This window comes from Schistocerca cancellata, chromosome 2 (genome assembly GCF_023864275.1).
Source record: "Schistocerca cancellata isolate TAMUIC-IGC-003103 chromosome 2, iqSchCanc2.1, whole genome shotgun sequence".
NCBI classification, from domain to species: domain Eukaryota; kingdom Metazoa; phylum Arthropoda; class Insecta; order Orthoptera; family Acrididae; genus Schistocerca; species Schistocerca cancellata.
In genome coordinates, this window is record NC_064627.1 from 425,942,563 (window position 1) to 425,963,389 (window position 20,827).

Here is a 20,827-nt window from a genome sequence, read left to right on the forward strand (position 1 = left end):
GCAAAATCATCTGATGACTTGGTAATATGTCTATAACTGGAAGTGATAACACTTGTATGACCTAATGCTGAAATACACAATATTAAAAAAAATTACAAGATGGTCAAAGTGACACAATATTTAAAAAAATTACAAGATGGTCAAAGTGTTGGTAAGGCAGTATGCCTTGTCTGTGTAAATAATATTCTCTGATCATCCATAAGTAAAACTCACACAAGCAGAAATATTTACAGCAAATTGCAAAACCACAAATTTTATTGTTTTTCATTTCATTTGTCTAATTACCAGGAAACTACAATGAGAGACTCTGTTCCTACTATGAGAGACCCTGTTCACAGATCTTGGCATTCTGGCCACATATTTGAGACCCTGCAATAAAACTGCATATTAATGTGATAAAAAAGCTTTCTAATACACAGTAATTTTCATTTTGTAAACCAAGGATTGATGATCTTCAACAGTTTGTTATTATCTTGTACTACATGATGAATATTATACTTGATTGTGGCCCTTCATACAATCTGAAAACATCGATAGTAATAAAACTTTCAAAGGTGCTAAACACTTTTATTTGCATATTCACTTAATGGAAAATTTTCATCCACTCACTCCATAAAGTGTTAATAGTTAAAGAAACAAATATATGCAATGCTACATAATTTTGTTTATTTAATTTTTTATTTTAGTTTATCTATGTGATTACAAGATGAAATGCTGAACTATAATGATTCCCTGGTTTATTTAAGATCATGAGGTTACAGTATAAACACAGCTTTCTTTTTATTTTTCATTTTTTCAGAGTTTACATACCTTAGTAGGCATTTTCAAATTCATTACTTCTGCATATCTTGTCAAGGCTTTCCATGGAATGTGGATTTTGAGAAAGAATGTTTTCTGGTCAAAAGCCATCTGCAAAAAATTAAAACAATTCATCAGCATTGAATTTTCCAAAGGATTGGTGAAAAGCACATCAAATTTAAATTCCACCTGCAGGAAGAAACCTATGGACAGGAAGAAAAATGTGTTTTTGTGGAATTATATAACAGAACAAACAAAAAAGTACCAAATAATGGCAGAGACATTTCCCTCAAGGAAATCAGATGCAATGTTTTATAATGGTTATTGCTGAACAGATTGAACCAAGGATGAATTAACAATATGGAATTCTTTATGAATCAAGAAGTTGTCAGAATATATTTTTTCACTAAAAATGATGTTATAGGTACTTAGTAAATATAACGATAAGGCACTTCACTGGTCAGTACACCATTTGAAAAATAAATGCTATCACAGAATGTACTAGTACCATTACACTAGTTATTTTGTGTAATGCACATCTGACAGCCTCACACTCTCAAATCCTCATGCTGCAGCAGATATTGATGTACTGTCTGCTGAAGAGTGTGGTATTTCTGGAATTTGTAGTTCATGATGATGTTGACAACAGTGAGGTGGGGAGTGACCTATGAGCTGAGGTTGCATCATCATATCCTCCAGGGAAAAGAAAAAAAAAATAACTAACTCGAGCTAAGAAATGACAGCCAGGTTGACACAGAACCGCAGTTTTTGTCTGTAACGAGTTTCTGCATGTTGGTTGGTTGGCTGGTGTTGTGAGGTGACTGTTGCATCTGGGTGGTCAAAGGAAGCTTCGGCTTTGTGAATTTCATCCAGTGGCTGATGGCAAAACAGATGTGTGATTAGGAGCTCTCAATATTATCTCTCTTTAGTTACTGTTTCTCCAATATTTGTGTGGCTTACATTCAGAAAGGGAATTTTCATGTATATTATGACTATTATGATTACTATAGCAATTGAAATTCTGTCTTTATTATTATTTTATATATTAAATGTCCGTATCTCACTATATTTGCCATATTTGAACTGAATTGAATTTCTGACAATGCACAAGATATAAAAAATAATTACCTAATCTTTCATATATTAGGAAATGTATTTATGAGTAACATATAGGCATTTGCATAACTGTTATCATAAATCAATATTTCCAACATGCATTAAACTCTTAGTACCTTTGTAGTGGACCATCTTTGTAAGTTAATTAAAGAAAGTCAGTACATCTGTGTTTGATACTGGGAGAAGTTGCACGTTATTTGAGATGGGTAAAAATGGAATTCATTAATTAATGTAAAAGTGTAACTTCATCTTGTGAATGGAGATTTGTATTACCGGTACATTAATCATCAATTTTGGGAAGAATATACAACTTATGAGAAAGAAAGCAAGAGTTTAGTTTCTGACCAAAATTATTTTCATCATGACTATTAATTATCATTATCAATAATGGAACTTGACATTATTTACAACAGCTAAATATCTTCACAGAAACATGATAAAAATGTGGACTTCTCTGCAAATCATCCCCCAGCAGTAAAACTGAACAAAGACCTGAGCCACTGTTCCAACATCAAGTTAAGGTAAACATATACATTAGTTGGATCTTCACATAACAGCCAGTTTACAGACAATCTACAACTCCATTTCCTGACCAATATCATTATACTTTTGTATGTCGGGTTATTCTGAGACAAAAGTACTTAAGAAATTGAAGTTTAGGCTCTTTTTATTACTGAACTCTTTTAACCAGAAGGGAATGAATTGATTAGAGTGAGCAGTGGCTGGTCAGTTTCCAGGTGGGCTGCTCTATTCTGGATGACACTGTGTTGCTGGTGGATGTGGCATAGCGAGTGTTCTGTGTACGGTGGCAGTGTCTTCTGGACTTAGATATGCTGGCTTGCACTGGTCAATGGACACTACTGTCTCTACCATTTTAATGTGGAGAGTGAGTGTCCCATCATTTCATTCTGTAACTGTGGATTGGCCTTGGAAAGGCAGCTCCAGTGGTAAGCATAGTGTGCCATGTCAGAGTAAAGTGTACTTTGGCAATGCCAGGTCTTTGAAAACAAAAGTAGACTGTTTCTCATGTCATGGACTTCCACCCAGCATCATGACTTCTAGGCCTCCAGAGATCCACAAGGAAACCTTGAGAAGTGCAGAGGGGGGACAGTTTGTTGTTTGAAAAACTCTCTTGATGGATACAGAGGTTTGCCATATACCAGGTCCGCTGGAGAGGGTTGAAGGTTTTCTTTTAATGCACTGAGCTGTCCTGACAGCACTACCTAGAGGGTGTCAATCCATGAATCCATGGTGCAACATGTTACAGTGGCCTTCATGAAATAGTGTAGATGCTCCATAATGCCATTTGCAGTTGCATGATATGATGAAGTCCTTGTCATGTATTCCATGTACAGATGGACCATTTCATGAAATATTTCTTCTACTATTGCTGACCCTGGTCAGAAGTAATTTTCTGGTGATGCCCAAACATATGTGATTGCACATACCACGTTCTCAGCAGTTTGTGTTTCTAATCGGAACACCTCCAGCCATCTGGTGAATCTGTCATCAACCACACTGAGGCAGCACCAGTAGTTACATGTGACTGTGAGTGCCCACACTGATGTTTGAGAAGTGTGTTTCTGGGACGTCAAAACTTCCAAGTGGAGCTCCTACGCACCATGTTTCCTTGAACTTCTGGCAGGGGATATAGGTCTGAGTCCATGTAAGGTATTCCTTCTGTATGCCAGGCTACACAAGACACTGAATTACTAATGCCCTCATAGTACAGGTTCCTGGATGGCTGAGTCCATGTAGTGAATTGAAAACCTGGCACTGTAGAAGGGCAGGCACATATGGCTGCTGTAGGCCTGCTGACTCTTCACAGTATATCATCTCCTTAGTGTCTGGCAGTGGCATATGATGCAAGTGCAGGACCATCTCACAATGCAGTTGGTCCTTCAATTTCTCCTCATCATTTTGCACTGCTGCTAGCTTGGCAAAAACCACAGATGTGGAAGTGCTTTCTACTCTGCACAGAATTTCACTGGTAATGTTCTTCAAACTGCTTACATGCTGAATGTCAGTTGAAATTGTGAAATAAAATTTAATTGGTTGATTTGCACTGGGGGATAGTTATTACATGGGTGTGGAAATGTAAACTCAGTGGTTATTGGTCTTTATGTATAGTGAAGGTATGCCCTTCTACTCTGAATCAGAAATATCTAAATGCTTCATAGGTAGCAAACAGTTCTGTACAGAATGGTGACCAAGATCACTGATTCTCTATGATCTTGGAGAAGCTACCCATAGGCTGCCAGTGCCAACCTACATTCTGGTGTAGCATGGCACTGAAAGCATGGGATGAGGCATCTGATGAAATCATTAGTGGGACATCTACGATTGGATGTGTGAGGAGGGTGGCTTACTCAAGGCATGTCTGGCAGCCTTCAAATGCTGCCTGTAGTTCTTCAGTCTAAGTGATAGGCATTGAATCATGCTCTTCGGGCCTGGTGAAGACAGCATGGAATGATGCCTGGGTATCAGTAGCTTGAGGTAAAAACAATGGTAAATATTGTTACACATTATTTTTGGGGCTGAGTAAGATGCAAGTACACTGGTGCCCACAGGTAATGGATATGCATTGGTCATGGAACTTGAAATCCCAGGAATCTGGATTCCATAGTCTTCAAACCTTCAGAAAACTATGCAGTGATGTCTTTCATGTTCATCTGAGGATGATGATGCCACCAACACATCATCTATGTATGCATAGCAGATACCTTGTCCCTGCAGAACTTCATCAATAAAGTGCTGAAAAGTTTGTGCCATTTACTACAGGAAATATGACACATATGGGAATTCAAATAGTCCAAAGAGCATAGTTATTGCAGTTTTATGGATGTCGTCTGTTGCCACAAGTATTTGGTTCTTGGCTTTTACTAGGCCCAACAGCGAGAAAATGGTGTTATCCAGTGGCATTGCAATGATGGCACTCTGGTGGGTCATGTGACTACAGAAGCTCATTTAGCAGATGTATCCATGGCGGCAGTGTGGCTAGGAATAATACCAATGGACAGCTGCACTGTGTGGGTTGGGATGCAACCTTCAAAGATGTGACACAGTCCAAAATGGCAGCATTCATTAAAAGTAGGATGAGGTCACAGAATGACAAGAAATCCAGTTCAATGACAAGGCTGGTCATGTTTACAACTATAAATCACCACTTCTATGACTTTCAAAGACCAACATTCAAATTTAAAGTCATGTGTTCATCTGTAGCTCTGAGTGAACCATTTGGAGCTGCTACATCATAATTTGCTATAGGTCACAGTTACCATAGTAGGCACCTGGGAGCACACATACACATGAGCTGGTATCTACCAGAATCTGCTGCTTAGTGGTCTTGTCTGTTGCCAATAAACATCATAAACATCATGATAGTTGCCCAGGCTGGTGCTTGCCCACTTGGTGTGGGAGGCTGCTGCTAGTGTTTCCCGCCCAGGAAAACAACTGTCTGCACCTACATGCTCTGTCACCAAAACAACGACAATAAAAACACTTGTTCCTGTCTGGCATGAGTGAGGAGTGCACGCTGCATTGCTTATGTGATGGCATGTGGCCTTATTGTTCATACACAAAATGCTGCAAGCTGCTATGTCATTTCATCTCTGTTTCAGGCAGATGATGTAGTTAACATTTGCTGAGTGGTGGTCTCAGATACTATGCCTGTGATCTCTGCCATGGAGCTCATGTTTGCCTCTTGTATTACTGAAAGCAGGGTGTAATGCATCTCTGACAGGCAAGATATCCATATGGAGTGTAGAAGTGACTCCAGAATGTCTGGTCCGGCCAAGGTGTGGAGATGTCGCAGGAACTGTTAAGGCTTCCTGCCACCAATTTCCTTCTTGCGCAACATCCTAACCATTGGTTGTTAGAGAGGGAAAGCTACTGCATGAGCTCTTTTTGTAGTAACTTGTACTTTCCAGAGAGAGGCCAGTTTGTGATTATGTTGCTACCCTCACTGGTGGAACGGTTGTCTACTAGTACCACCATATTTGTATATTTGGTGGAGTCTTGCATTATCCTCGTGGTGGCTAAATGGCTTTTGATGTGTGTGAACCATAGTTATGGACAATCTGTCCAGAGAGCTGCAGCTTTAAATGCCACGTGGTTCACAGGTGCTACTGAGACAGTCCCAGTGGGTGGCAACACGTAGTAAGACATACTGGACTTGGAAGTGCAGGCAGGGTCTCCCCTGAGGTGCAGGTAGAACTGGTGTTGTCCACTGGACAGCAGCTGGCAGGCGATGCCAGGAGACCAGACATGCACTTTCTGGTTGTGTGACAGCAGAAATCCTCAGAGTTGCGCCGCTGTAGGTGATCCCTCTGCTTCATGCCATATTCATAGCTGTGCCTGGTGTCACTACTGCAATGTTACAACTTCTTCTACATGCTGCTGCTGCTGCTAATTGCACAGTAGTTGCTGCTGTTGTTGCGTCAGTTGTTCCTGGTGCTATAATTGCTGCCACAGTTTTTCCATTTGTTCTTGTTGCTGTTATAACTGTTCCATGATTCTTTCATTGAGGTCACCACTTTGCAGGTACTTAGTAGATGGTACACTTCACAAAAAAAAAATACACTTTATTGGTCTGCACACCAACAAGATAAATGACTGCTGTCCAAGGATGTACTAGTACCATCAGGCTAATTATTCCGTATAATGGGCAATGTGTAAAAGCTGCACACACTCCAAACCTCGTATCACAGTAGGTAGTGATGTAAGACTGGTGGAGAGCATGGGCCTTCCAGCATTTGTCATTCTCAACATTGTCAATGCTGAAAAATGGGATGACTTGTTAGCTAAAAAGTCACTACAATATTTTAACACTGGCAAATAATAAGGAAAAATATAATGGCCTTTGTAGACTTCCTAAAAGCAGGATTTCTATAGTTGTGAATCATACACTATACATTTTATAAAGCACGGGACTTGAAATATGACACTTGTGTTAGTGACAGAACTTTAGGACAACACACTGATCAGAATTTAACATCAGACTTCACTATCATTGACAGACAACTTTTAGATAAGAGCAATGGAGGTAATCATGATGAAAATGCTTGAAGAGGGGGAGATAAGTAGAGAAAACCATGGAAACTGAAGAAATATAGATTTGCTGCAAGTTGAGGAACAACACAAGTGGATTTCCTGGCATAGTTAGATGGGAAGAAGAGGAGGGTACAGCATCAACAAATAACCTAGCCAAGGCTGGTCAGTGTATATGATGCAATAAGATTACTGTCCTGAATGCAGAGACACATCCATACCTGGCAGGAAACATAGCAACTAAACTATAGACCAACGTGAACACTGTAGTAGTAACTGTACTGCGTTCAAAAGATTTATAGATAAAACAATCTACTGAGACAAGTTAAATGACAAACTAGGACAAGTAACAAACAATACAACAATAGCAAATTGTACACCATAATAAGAGACACTGACCCCAGCTGGTAGTTGGGAGCTCCAACGTCAGGTGCGTAATGGTGCCCCTTAAGTATATGGCAACAAGAGAGGGGAAGAAACCAATGTGCACTCCATGTGCATACCGGGGGAGTCATTCCAGATGTGGAAAGGGTCCTACCAGATGCCATGAAGGGTACAGGGTGCACCCATCTGCAGATGGTCATTCATGTCGGCACCAATGATGTGTGTTGCTATGGATCGGAGGAAATCATCTCTGGCTTCCGGCGGCTATCTGATTTGGTGAAGATTGCCAGTCTTGCTAGCAGGATGAAAGCAGAGCTCACCATCTGCAGCATCGTTGACAGGACTGACTGTGGACCTTTGGTACAGAGCCGAGTGGAGGGTCTGAATCAGAGACTGAGACGGTTCTGCGACCGTGTGGGCTGCAGATTCCTCAACTTGTGCCATAGGGTGGTAGGGTTTCAGGTTGCGCTGAATAGGTCAGGAGTCCACTACACACAGCAGGTGGCTACGTGGATAGCAGGGGTTGTGTGACGTGACTGGGTGGTTTTTTGGGTTAGATGGCCTCGGGAAAGTACAGAAAGGGCAACAGCCTGAAAGGGTGCAGGGCAAAGTCGGACATGCGGGGACCAAGCAGCAATCAGTATTGTAATTGTAAACTGTCGAAGCTGCGTTGGTAAAGTAACAGAACTTCAAGCACTGATAGAAAGCACCAAAGCTGAAATCGATATAGGTACGGAAAGATGGCTGAAGCCAGAGATAAATTCTGCCAAAATTTTTACAAAGGCACAGATGGTGTTTAGAATGGATAGACTGCATGCAACCAGTGGTGGCGTGTTTGTCGCTGTTAGTAGTAGTTTATCCTGTAGTGAAATAGAAGTGGATAGTTCCTGTGAATTATTATGGGTGGAGGTTACACTCAACAACCGAGCTAGGTTAATAATTGGCTCCTTTTACCGACCTCCCAACTCAGCAGCATTAGTAACAGAACAACTGAGAAAAAATCTGGAATACATTTCACATAAATTTTCTCAGCATGTTATAGTCTTAGGTGGAGATTTCAATTTACCAGGTATAGACCGGGACACTCAGATGTTTAGGACGGGTGGTAGGGACAGAGCATTGAGTGACACTATACTGAGTGCACTATCCAAAAATTACCTCAAGCAATTAAACAGAGAACTGACTCATGGAGATAACATCTTGGACCTACTGATAACAAACAGACCTGAACTTTTCGACTCTGTAAGTGCAGGACAGGGAATCAGTGATCATAGGGCTGCTGCAGCATCCCTGAATATGCAAGTAAATAAGAATATAAAAAAAGGGAGGAAGGTTTATCTGTTTGGCAAGAGTAATAGACGGCAGATTTCAGACTACCTAACAGATCAAAACGAAAATTTCTGTTCCGACACTGACAATGTTGAGTGTTTGTGGAAAAAGTTGAAGGCAATCGTAAAATGCGTTTTAGACAAGTACATGCTGAGTAAAACTGTGAGGGATGGGAAAAACCCACCGTGGTTCAACAACAAAGTTAGAAAATTACTGCGAAAGCAAAGAGAGCTTCACTGCAAGTTTAAACGCAGCCAAAACTTCTCAGATAAACAGAAGCTAAACAATGTCAAAGTTAGCGTAAGGAGGGCTATGCATGAAGCGTTCAGTGAATTCAAAAGTAAAATTCTATGTACCGATTTGACAGAAAATCCTAGGAAGTTCTGGTCTTACGTTAAATCAGTAAGTGGCTCAAAACAGCATATTCAGACACTCTGGGATGATGATGGCATTGAAACAGAGGATGACACGCATAAAGCTGAAATACTAAACACCTTTTTCCAAAGCTGTTTCACAGAGGAAGACTGCACTGCAGTTCCTTCTCTAAATCCTCGCACAAACGAAAAAATGGCTGACATCGAAATAAGTGTCCAAGGAATAGAAAAGTAACTGAAATCACTCAACAGAGGAAAGTCCACTGGACCTGATGGGATACCAGTTCGATTCTACACGGAGTACACGAAAGAACTTGCCCCCCTTCTAACAGCCATGTACCACAAGTCTCTAGAGGAACGGAAGGTTCCAAATGATTGGAAAAGAGCACAGTTAGTCCCAGTCTTCAAGAAGGGTCATTGAGCAGATGGCCAAAACTATAGACCTATATCTCTGACATCGATCTGTTGTAGAATTTTAGAACATGTTTTTGCTTCCGTATCATGTCATTTATGGAAACCCAGAATCTACTCTGTAGGAACCAACATGGATTCCGGAAACAGCAATCGTGTGAGACGCAACTCACTTTATTTGTTCATGAGACCCAAAATATTAGATACAGGCTCCCAGGTAGATGCCACTTTCCTTGACTTCCGGAAGGCATTCGATACAGTTACGCACTGTTGCCTGATAAACAAAGTAAGAGCCTATGGAATATCAGACCAGCTGTGTGGCTGGATTGAAGAGTTTTTAGCAAACAGAACACAGCATGTTGTTCTCAATGGAGAGATGTCTACAGACATTAAAGCAACCTCTGGGATGTCACAGGGGAGTGTTATGGGACCATTGCTTTTCGCAGTATATATAAATGACCTAGTAGATAGTGTCAGAAGTTCCATGCGGATTTTCGTGGACGATGCTGTAGTATACAGAGAAGTTGCAGCATTAGAAAATTGCAGCGAAATGCATGAAGATCTGCAGCGGATAGGCACTTGGTGCAGGGAGTGGCAACTGACCCTTAATATAGACAAATGTAATGTATTGCGAACACTTAGAAAGAAGGATTCTTTATTGTATGATTATATGATAACAGAAAAAACACTGGTAGCAGTTACTTCTGTAAAATATCTGGGAGTATGCGTATGGAACGATTTGAAGTGGAATTATCATATAAAATTAATTGTTGGTAAGGCGGGTGCCAGTTTGAGATTCATTGGGAGAGTCTAGAAAACGTAGTCCATCAACAAAGAAGGTGGCTTACAAAACACTCGTTCGACCTATACTTCAGTATTGCTCATGAGTGTGAGATCCTTACCAGGTCAGGTTGACAGAGGAGATAGAGAAGATCCAAAGAAGAGCGGCGCGTTTCGTCACAGGGTTACTTGGTAAGCATGATAGCGTTATGGAGATGTTTAGCAAACTCAAGTGGCAGACTCTGCAAGAGAGGTGCTCTGCATCGTGGTGTAGCTTGCTGTCCAGGTTTCGAGAGGGTGCGTTTCTGGATGAGGTATCGAATATATTGCTTCCCCCTACTTATACATCCCGAGGAGATTACGAATGCAAAATTAGAGAGATTCGAGCGCACATGGAGGCTTTCGGGCAGTCGTTCTTCCCACGAACCATACATGACTGGTACAGCAAAGGGAGGTAATGACAGTGGCACGTAAAGTGTCCTCTGCCACACACTGTTGGGTGGCTTGTGGAGTATAAATGTAGATGTAGATGTAGATGTAGCTATGTTACAGTTGGAGACAGTGGGTATAAACATACCAGGTACAAAATAACAACATGGTATCTAGGCAAACAGATGAATGCAAGAACAATATCTGAGCACAGAACCAATTTCAAGTACAGTAAAAATAAAAAATCGAATTTCGGACTAACAATCCAATCTTATCTTGGAATTCAATTCCTTATTTTGTATGTAATACAATTTCAATTGCAGTACGGAAAGTCCGCAAAATGAATGCACTACCCCAGGTGATAACTCAAGACTTAAATCCACCACTGCGTCATGCAAAGCATTGGGATGAAGAGTTCTGGAGAACCCCAACAACTGCAGTTAGAAGGTAGAATTGGAGCAATCTTGGAATCTTTCTAAAATAAAATTCAAAAAGAAATTCTCTGTATGCACTTTGAATGTAATTTATCTAATCAAGACTGGTTAACAAAAAGAAATGGAAGTACTTATAAAAAGAAATTCAAATTTTAGCAATTTATACAACAAGGTTCCTAGATGAAAATGTAATAGATAATTGTAACTGCAGAATTTTCAAAGGTACACCACCAATAAAAATTACGTATCAGTTGCCATTATTGGGTACAGCTTTCTGTGTTCATAAAACTATAATATGAAATGTAACAGTATTTAAATCTACCTCAGAGAGAATATCTTTCATATCAGTTAAATGCAAAAACAAGATACATGCACTTGTTAATGGCTTTGGACTAAGAAATGAAAATAATGGGGAACATTCACAAAAAAGAGGAATTCTGGGATCTTTTGGAAACTGAAATACCTAAAATACCAAAGATGAACACCATATTACTATTAGACGATTATAATGCACAAATAGGCACAGAAAAGAAATTTAGAAATGTAGTAAGACAATATCCAGCTCATAGAAGAAACAACACAGATGGTATGAGGTTAATCAGTTTTTATTTAAGCTCTCACCTGAAACCAATGTCAACTTCTTTAAGAAACTTCCAAGAAAAACGAAAATGTGGATATCTCCCAACCCAATGTTAGGAGAATTTCAGATAAATCATGTGGCTATTTCTAAAGAAGTACAATGGAAATTATGAATGTGCAAGTAGTAAGGAATGGTGACTTCGAGTCTGATCATTATCCCTCTAAAATTGAAGTCAAACTCCTGCCTAATAAAGAACAAAGAAAGTTACAAAGGTCAATAAAACATAATACAGACAGACTTACTCCGACAAAAGAATCAGTTAAAAATTATCAAGATGAAGTCAAAGTGTCTAAACATGGCAACTTGTAAGAAATATCCAAAGCAATTGATAATGCTGCACAGAAAATATTTGGGTCAATAAAAAATAAAAGGAAAATATGGTGGAATGAAATATGTGAACAAGCTTAAGCAGTGAGGGCTAAAAAGGGGGAAAAATGGAAATGCTTGAAGAAAACTGAATATTATGATCAATTTGAACACTAAACAAAGGAAACAGCCACGTTAATCAGAAATACCAGATGAGCCTTTGAAAAGGAGAAACTTTTGAAAACAGACAAAAATTTTGTAAAAAATTATGCTCGTGACTTTTAACAAACTTTTATGAAAAAATTAAAGGGATACCAAACTCCAAATGTCTATTTCAAAAATGAAAACAGTAAAATTGGGTTAAGCAATACTGTAAATTATGAAATACTAGCAAGTTATTTTCATCAGCTTCTGAACTGTCCTGAATCAAGTCATAAATTGGAATTCTCAAATATTAATGAGAATTTGGAAGAAGACTTACCACCAACTATAGAAGAAATTGAAGAAACAATTAAAACTCTCAAAAACAACAAACTAGTGGAGAAAATTCTATTACAGCTGAACTTTTGAAGTGGTTGTTGACAAATATAGCAAAGGAGCAAATTTACTCTTTGAAGAAATCTGGAAAACAGAAAAAAATCACAGAGGAATGGAATGTTGCCTTGATACATCCACACCACAAAAAGGTAATAAACAGGGTGTACACAATTAGAGAGCAATATCTTTATTGCCAGTAGCATATAAAATATTTTTCAAGATTTTATTAAGCAGGATAGAAGCAACAATAAAGTCATTCAGGTGAATATCAAAGTGGTTTTAGGAAAGGAAGGTCCAAACATTAATGATGCTACAAAATTCCTGAAAACAGATACTGACCAAATAGAGAGGGTAAGCAAATTCAAATGTGTAGGGGAGATAAGCCAAGAAAATGCCTTGGAAAAATCTACAATAGAGGAAAGGCTGCATAAAATGCGGAGAGGATATTGTATCACCAAAGATCTTTACCATAAAAAGCACCTATCCAAAAATGCAAAAATAAGGCATTACAAATAGTAGTGAAGCCAGAACACCTATATGCAAGTCAATGCCTGGAATCAAACCATAATTTAGATAAATTAGAAGTACTAGAAAGGTAAATTATAAGGAAAACATTATGACCACAATACACAGCAGAAGGTAAGAAATTACAAAGTAATGCTGAAATATTTCAGACATAATGAGAAAAGAAGAATTTATTTTGAATGCAAGACAGTAGATTAACTAATAAGACTTTGAAATATTTGTGGGTCAGTGAAGTAAAAAAGGAATTATAGAGAAACAGTATAGAAACAGAAGACAAACAACAGAGAAGCCTTTTGGGAAAAAGTATTAAAAATGGAAGAATTCCAAGGCAGGGTTGCTAAAAAGCTGGGTCAAAATGGTCTGAAGACAGAAAGAAGAAACACAGTGAACAGATGAAAGCATACTGGAAGATTAGAAAAGAATGAAGGAATGAAATTGGAATGTGGTCCTCAGATGGCCTATTCACAGTATTAAAAAAAAAAAATTTAAAAAGTTGAAGTTTATCTCAAACAATAAACTAAAGGAGTTCGCTGAAACTACAAGTAAGGCAACTCATGAAAAGAAAATTAATACACTCATATCCATAGAAACATGAAAACACTTGAAAAGTTGCCAAACAAGTGAGAAAAATATCTAGGTACTGCTACTATTTGTAAATTTGATGGATATCACATTTATTAAAAAGAAACTAAAGCTTCTAAATTAAGGTCTAGTACTTGACAACTTAATTACAAATATCACCATAGAAGTTACACAAGATTCAAGAGCACAGAAATGTTTTAATAACATTTATAATATCAGTGCTGTAAAATGAAATGAAATGATCATGTGGCATTGATGGCCAGGAGGCCCCATCCAAGGAAGTTTGGCCATTGAGTTGCAAGTCTTATTTCAGGCATTGTCACATAGGGTGAGTTGTGTTTTGGTGATGATGAAAGGATGATGACACCACAACACCCAGTCCACGAGTGGAGAAAACTCTCCAATCCAACCAGGAATCGAACCCAGGCCTGCTGCATGGTAGGTAAACACGTTACCACTCAGCTACACAGGTCAACATCAATGCTGTAATAAGAAATGGTCAGAAATGGATCAATCCATCAGTGTAAATGTAGATGAATGCAATATCACAGAAATTATACTTCAGCACAGTAGGCAAAAAAATCAGTTTACTTAATTGAACAAAGATCTCATACAGAATTTCCAAAAGCAAATTAAACATAAGTTAAAGACCAGTTCCTGCGTTTTCTTCATTGAAGAAACAGGACCTAATCAATATGAGCTCACAGTCATCAACTATAAGATGCCAACCAAAATTCCATAAATCAGGCAACTCAGTGAGGTAAATAGTTAACTTAAAAAGTTGCCAGGTGACACTAAAAATTTGGAAAACTACATACACACTGGAGAATGATGAAACTACTACATACGAATCCTGACAGGCAATCGCAAAATTAATATCACCTGGCTTCTGCAGACACTTTAAACCTCTACAATAACAGACTTATAATTATTATTTATCTTCTAGTCTTCACTGGACCACTCTAGTGAAATATGCAAGAAATTGTTATTATTCATTAATACAATTCAGGTCATAAGACAGTTTAATGATATAGTGGTTATACAACAATTATTATAATTTATTATTATACAAAGGGTATTTTACTCTTCTGGCCGCCTAATATTTCTTCATTCTTTCAGATATTTTCTTTCTTCCTTTGTGTGAGGTCACAGCTGAAATAGATATTCTGAAAATAGCTATTATAACAACATTTGGTCTATTTAAAGCCTGTTTATGACATCAGATTAAGAAATGCTGCCCTGACATTTAACAGATTTATAGTTTCAGTTTTACAATGCTTGCGGTATTGCTTTGCGGATCCTGATGTTATATTCATTTTTTCAGCAACCCCAGAGGAACATAAACAGCACCTGATGAGGTATTTAAGTGCGTTGACAATTATAGAGTAGTGTTGAATACCTCAAAGTGTGTTTCTGGCCAGGCAAAGATTATCTTTTTAGGCCAGCTCATATCATTAGCTAGATCAGTGCCATTACCAGAGGAAGTCAATGCTTTTTTTTTAAGTATTCCACTGCCTGAAATTGTGAAGGAATTGCAAAGATTCCTTGGAGTTCTTAACATCTGTTGATATCACCTACCTCTTGTGGCAGAACTCAATGAACATCACATCACAGCTTTAGCTGGTCCTAAGGTTAAAGGCAAAATGGCAGTGAAGTGGACAGAGTCAGCGAAAAATGTGTTCTAAGCATATAAGAAAAGTATAGCAAATACAGTCCTTGCACATCCGGCCTTAGTAGCATCTCTCACAATCATAGTAGAAACTACCCAAACAGCAATCAGTGCTACAGTGCAGCAGTATGTAGATGAGGTGTGGCAGACACTCACATCCATACAATATTTATTGTCAACAGATGGATAAATAAAATAAATAAATAAAATAAATAAATTCTTTTCATGATAACTCTGTCCAGCTCAGCAACAATGGAGTGTGTATAATTGCAAATTGCTGGCAGTTTATGAGCCCATTAAATATTTTCTACACAGTTGGAAGTGAAGGATTTCATCATTTGTACAGACTATAAACCCCTACCCTATGCCTTTCAGCAAAATAATGACCAATGTTCCCTAAGACAAAACAGACAATACAATCAACTGGAATTCATTAGTGTATTTCACAAATTATGCAAGGCATGTATCAGGAATTGACAATGCAGTGGCAAGACTGCCTCTCCTAGGTGAGCAGATAGTTGACAATGTAGGAAAAGACAGATTGCTACTTACCATAAGGAAGACACGTTAGGTTACAGACAGACACAAAAGACACTAATATAAAGCTTTCAGCCACAGTGTCCATCACTAAAAAAGAGACACATGTCATTCATACACACAAGCAAGCACATCTCATGCACATATGACCACCAACTCCAGCATCTCAGGCCTGAGATGCTGGATTTGGCAGTCATGTGAGGATGAAGTGTGCTTGCTCGTGTATATGAATGGTGTGTATTTTATTTATTTATTTATTTATTTATTTTTGATGAAGGCTGTGGCTGAAAGCTTTATGTAAGTGTCTTTTAATTGTGCTTGCCAGTAACTTAATATGTCTTCTTTCTGGTAAGTAATAATCTGTCTTTTCCTCCATTGTTGATATTCCTACCTGGAGTTTCCATTGTTTCATGAAGACAGATGATTTTACATAGCAAGTCCAAGCTGAAGATTCTTACTGGGAACTTCAGGATTTTGTAAAAGATACCACATTTACTCTTCAACTTGAGCCTGGTGAATTCCAGCCTTGAATGCCAAGTTATACTGTGAGGTTTCAAATGGTAAAATTCGTCTGTTTATTCCTTCAGCATTCTGCAAGCCAGTCGTTTAAAGCTATGCCACCCCAGTGTGAACACAATAGTTAAGCTAATAGCTAGCAGTTTTGTGTGGCCTGGGATACAAAAAGACTGTCAAACATAGGCTCGCACATGTGTACAATGCAAGCATAGCAAGATACCTTGTCACATTCAAGCACTGGTAGGTGATTTTCCAGACATGACAGCACAATTTACAGACCTTCATATTAATGTTGTATCTCCACTGTCTCCTTCAGAAGGAAAACTTTACCTACTGGCAGTAACAGACCATTCCATACTACTGGCAGTAACAGACCATTCCATGTGCTGGCCAGAAGCTGTTCCAATGGATAACATTTCAGCTGAGACACTAGCCACTGAATTTGTTTCACACTGGATCTCTCATTTTGGTTGTCCACCAAACATAATGATGGACAGAGGATGGTAGCTCAAATCCAATCTGTTTTCCCAATTGAGCAAATTTTACAGTGCAGTGCACCACACAACAAACAAGTAACCACCCTACCAGTAATGGAATGGCTGAACACTTGTACTGGTTGCTTAAAGCCACACTAACATGCCATGACTCACAATGTACATCTGCCTTAGCATTAGTTTTGCTAGGCCGACACAACATGGGCAAACAGGAGATGGTAGCTTCACCATCAGACCCAGTATGTGGGGAAATACTACAGCTTCCCAGTGAGGTCATCAATTCACGTGCTTTTCTGATGCACAACACTAATACACCAGAATTCAACATCCACCCCAGAGAAAGGACTCACCACTGACACCACCGCTACTGACTCCACTGCCACTGACACCATCTTACAATGGTCCACATAGCATCTTTAAGAGAGGTGAGTAAACATTTGAAACCCTGGTAAATGGCAAGATTAACACTTTCTCCATTGTCAGAGTGAAGTTAGCATTTCTCATACAAGAATCTTGACATCCACATGTTCCACAAAACCAGACAAAACCTCTGCCTATCATTAAGCAGCATCCATCAGAACCTACACCAACATTGACTCAACAGCAAATGCATTCTGGACAACTGGTATACTTCCCTGCACAATTCATGGATAGTGCTCCAAGCATCAATCATGGACGATGCTCTGATATCCCGAAGAGGACTGTGTAGCGACAAGCGACAGCCACAGCACACGTCAGATGATCAGCTGATCATTTGGCAGGCTCACTTTTTATGCACTGGCTGTGAGGAGTGCTGTGCAATGCCTTGTCCTTGCTGCAGCATGGATTTCCATGACTTTAATACTGTTGATGTTTTTTGATTTCCTTGTTTATTAATTCAACTGGTTTCCTAGGAAAACTTGATTGTTTACACTTTTGTGTTAGTATGTACATTGCATTTTCTGGTTATCATGTTGAATATGAAAGCAAGCTATTTAACAAAATACAGAATTAATTCAACCCACACATTCATTCATATCTAATGCTCGCTGTGACTAGAACACAATGTTGAGTTCACAAGTCTAAAAACCCACCAACTTGTGACAAGGTCATCTAAGGCAATTTGAAGTTCTTTTACCTTCCTTAATTTATGTGATCCATTTAATGTTGTTCTTTCCATTTCACAATTTTTCTAGTATTCTCTTATTAATTCTGTTTTCTGGTATTATAATACTCTCTTGAGTATTTTGTCAATTTCTGCTGTATTAGTTGCTTTGAAGATGATTTCTGCAGCATATGTCATTTTTGGTTGTGTTACTGTTTTATAATGTTTTAATTTTGCAGCTGCAGATAGACTTTTATTGTTATTATGAGTTTATGGTAATGTGACTTGCTTTGTTCAGTTTTCTAAATCTTTTTTTGCCACACTGGTTTCTCAATTAGATGGTATGTTATGATTTCACCAAAATATTTAAATTTATCAACAATTTTGATTTTCTGAACCTCTACTGTAATTTTGTTTGCAAGTGGTGGATCAGTTAGTATAACCTCTACTTGTTCAAATAATACTCCAAGGCTGATTTTCTGTGCTATTTCTTGTAGCAGTTTAACATTTGCCTGATTTCTTGAACATTGCTGGCATGGACAGAAAGATCATCAGCATGGATCTGTCTCAATTTGTCCCCTTTTGCAATTAGTTTAATATTGAAAATGAAAGTTAGCAGCAGCATGATTGCCTAGATTCAAAACAAAACTTAATATCAGCATGATGGTCTAGCCATGGAATCAAGCGTGTCACAATACTTTATATTTTGATTGACACCTTACAAAACAAATTTTTAGCATCAAAATTCCCATCATTAATAAAATAATTTAACACTATAGTTATATTCATAACATCTTATGCTTTTTAATGTAAGCAAGGAAGAATTAAATAAGATATGTGTCTTCTTCAATAGATTAAATGAAAAGTTCAGTTGACAATTGAGTATGAAACCAATCATACAATCCATTTTCTGGACCTTACAATAGACCAGAAAACATGACTCATAGCTTCAACATTTACAGGAAGTTAACTCAAATGACATGACAATCCACGACACATAATGTCATGCAGCATTCCGTAATATGGCTGCATACAGAATCATGGTTAAGAGATCACAAAAATAACATTGTTAAAAATAAAAAATAAAAAAGGGATTATTAATGTCTGCTTTGGTCTTCAGTTATCAGACTTGCATCACCTATTGCTAAATACTGGCTACACATCCAGTATTTCTGTGATTTTAATAATTTCGTCAAGTTTAAGAACTGAATTTTAGTCCATACATGTAAAATTTGAGTTAAGGTAGTAAAGCACATGTACTGAGGTGGTAAAAGTCATGGGATACCTCCTAATATTGTGTCAGACCTCATTTTATCAGTGTAATGCAGCAACTTGATGTGGCATGGTCTCAACAAGTCATTGGGAGTCGCCTGCAGAAATACTGAGCCATGCTGTCTCTACAGCCATCCATAATTGTGAAGATGTTGCTGAAGCAGGATTTTGAGGATGAACTAACCTCTCAATTATGTCCCATAAGTAAATTAAAGCTGGCGGAATTAAAGATGTGAGGATGGGGTGTGAGTCGTGCTTGGGTAGCTCAGTTGGTAGAGCACTTGCCCGCAAAAGGCAAACAACCTGAGTTCGAATCTTGGTCCAGCACACAGTTTTAATCTGCCAGGAAGTTTCATATCAGCGCACACTCCGCTGTAGAGTGAAAATTTCATTCTAGAAACATCCCCTAGGTTGTGGCTAAGCCATGTCTCCACAATATCCTTTCTTCCAGGAGTGCTAGTTCTGCAAGGTTCACAGGAGAGCTTCTGTGAAGTTGGGGAGGTAGGAGACGAGATACTGGTGGAATTAAAGCTGTGAAGATGTGGCGTGAGTCGTGCTTGGGTAGCTCAGTTGGTATAGCACTTACCTGTGAAAGGCAAAGGTCCCGAGTTTGAGTCTCAGTCCGGCACACAGTTTTAATCTGCCAGGAAGTTTCATGTCCCATAAGTGTTTGATGGGATTCATGTCAGAAAACTAGTTGATCAAATCATTCACTCAAACTGCCCAGAATGTTCTTCAAATCAGTTGTGAATAATTATGGCCCAGTGACATGGTGCATTATCATTTACAAAAATTCCACAGTTGTTTGGGAACATGAAGTCCATGAATGGCTGCAGATGGTCACCAAGTATCCGACCCAGACCATTCCATGTTAACACTGCCCATAACATCATGATGGAGCCACCAGCTGCTTGCACAGTGTTGTTGACAACTTGGACCCGTGGTGTTGTGGGGTCTGCACCACACTCAAACCCTACCATCAGCTTTCACAAACTGAAACTGGGACTCATTTGATCAGGCCTCAGTTTTCCAGTTGTCAAGAGTTTTGTGGCGGCGTTCGTAGTGACAAACACTTCGCTGTAGAAACGGCTTACGAAGTCACCGCCACACTTTTAATAGCGGGCCGACCGGTCCGCTGGAACAGTGAACAGAAAGATGAAAACCCAAACACTCTGATTAAATAAAAGTCGGTACTTATCTTTATTAACGAAGATACAGAAACACAGTAGTGAACTCCGTGTCTACAGAAATCTGTCTAGTTCGAGTCGGAGCGGCTAGGTCAGCGTCGGCTGACGACAAACAACAACTCTGCTGTGATGAACACACAACTGACTAGCAAGTACACAAATCGGTGGCGAGTATACAACTGAGCGGCGAATACAGAACTGACCTAGCGCTCGCGACTCCAGCGCTTAAGAAGCCAGAAGCCAGCGGTGGCGCGCGCAGACTTGCGGCGATTTCCTGTATCGCTGGCGCTGCTTATGCGGACGGTGTCCGGACTTTGATGCTGCCAACCTTTTGGCAGCGGGCTCGGTTGGCATTACTGGCTAGGATATAACAA

General features: G+C 38.9%; 1 protein-coding gene across 1 annotated transcript in view; it reads right to left on the reverse strand.

Moving 5' to 3' along the window:
* The window catches only part of LOC126161888 (anoctamin-4-like), a 312,156-nt gene that overhangs the window by 206,521 nt on the left and 84,808 nt on the right, over window positions 1–20,827 (reverse strand). The window contains exon 5 of the mRNA XM_049918028.1: window positions 811–909. Within this exon, the coding sequence (XP_049773985.1) occupies window positions 811–909 (99 nt within the window). The remainder of the gene's footprint in view (window positions 1–810; window positions 910–20,827) is intronic.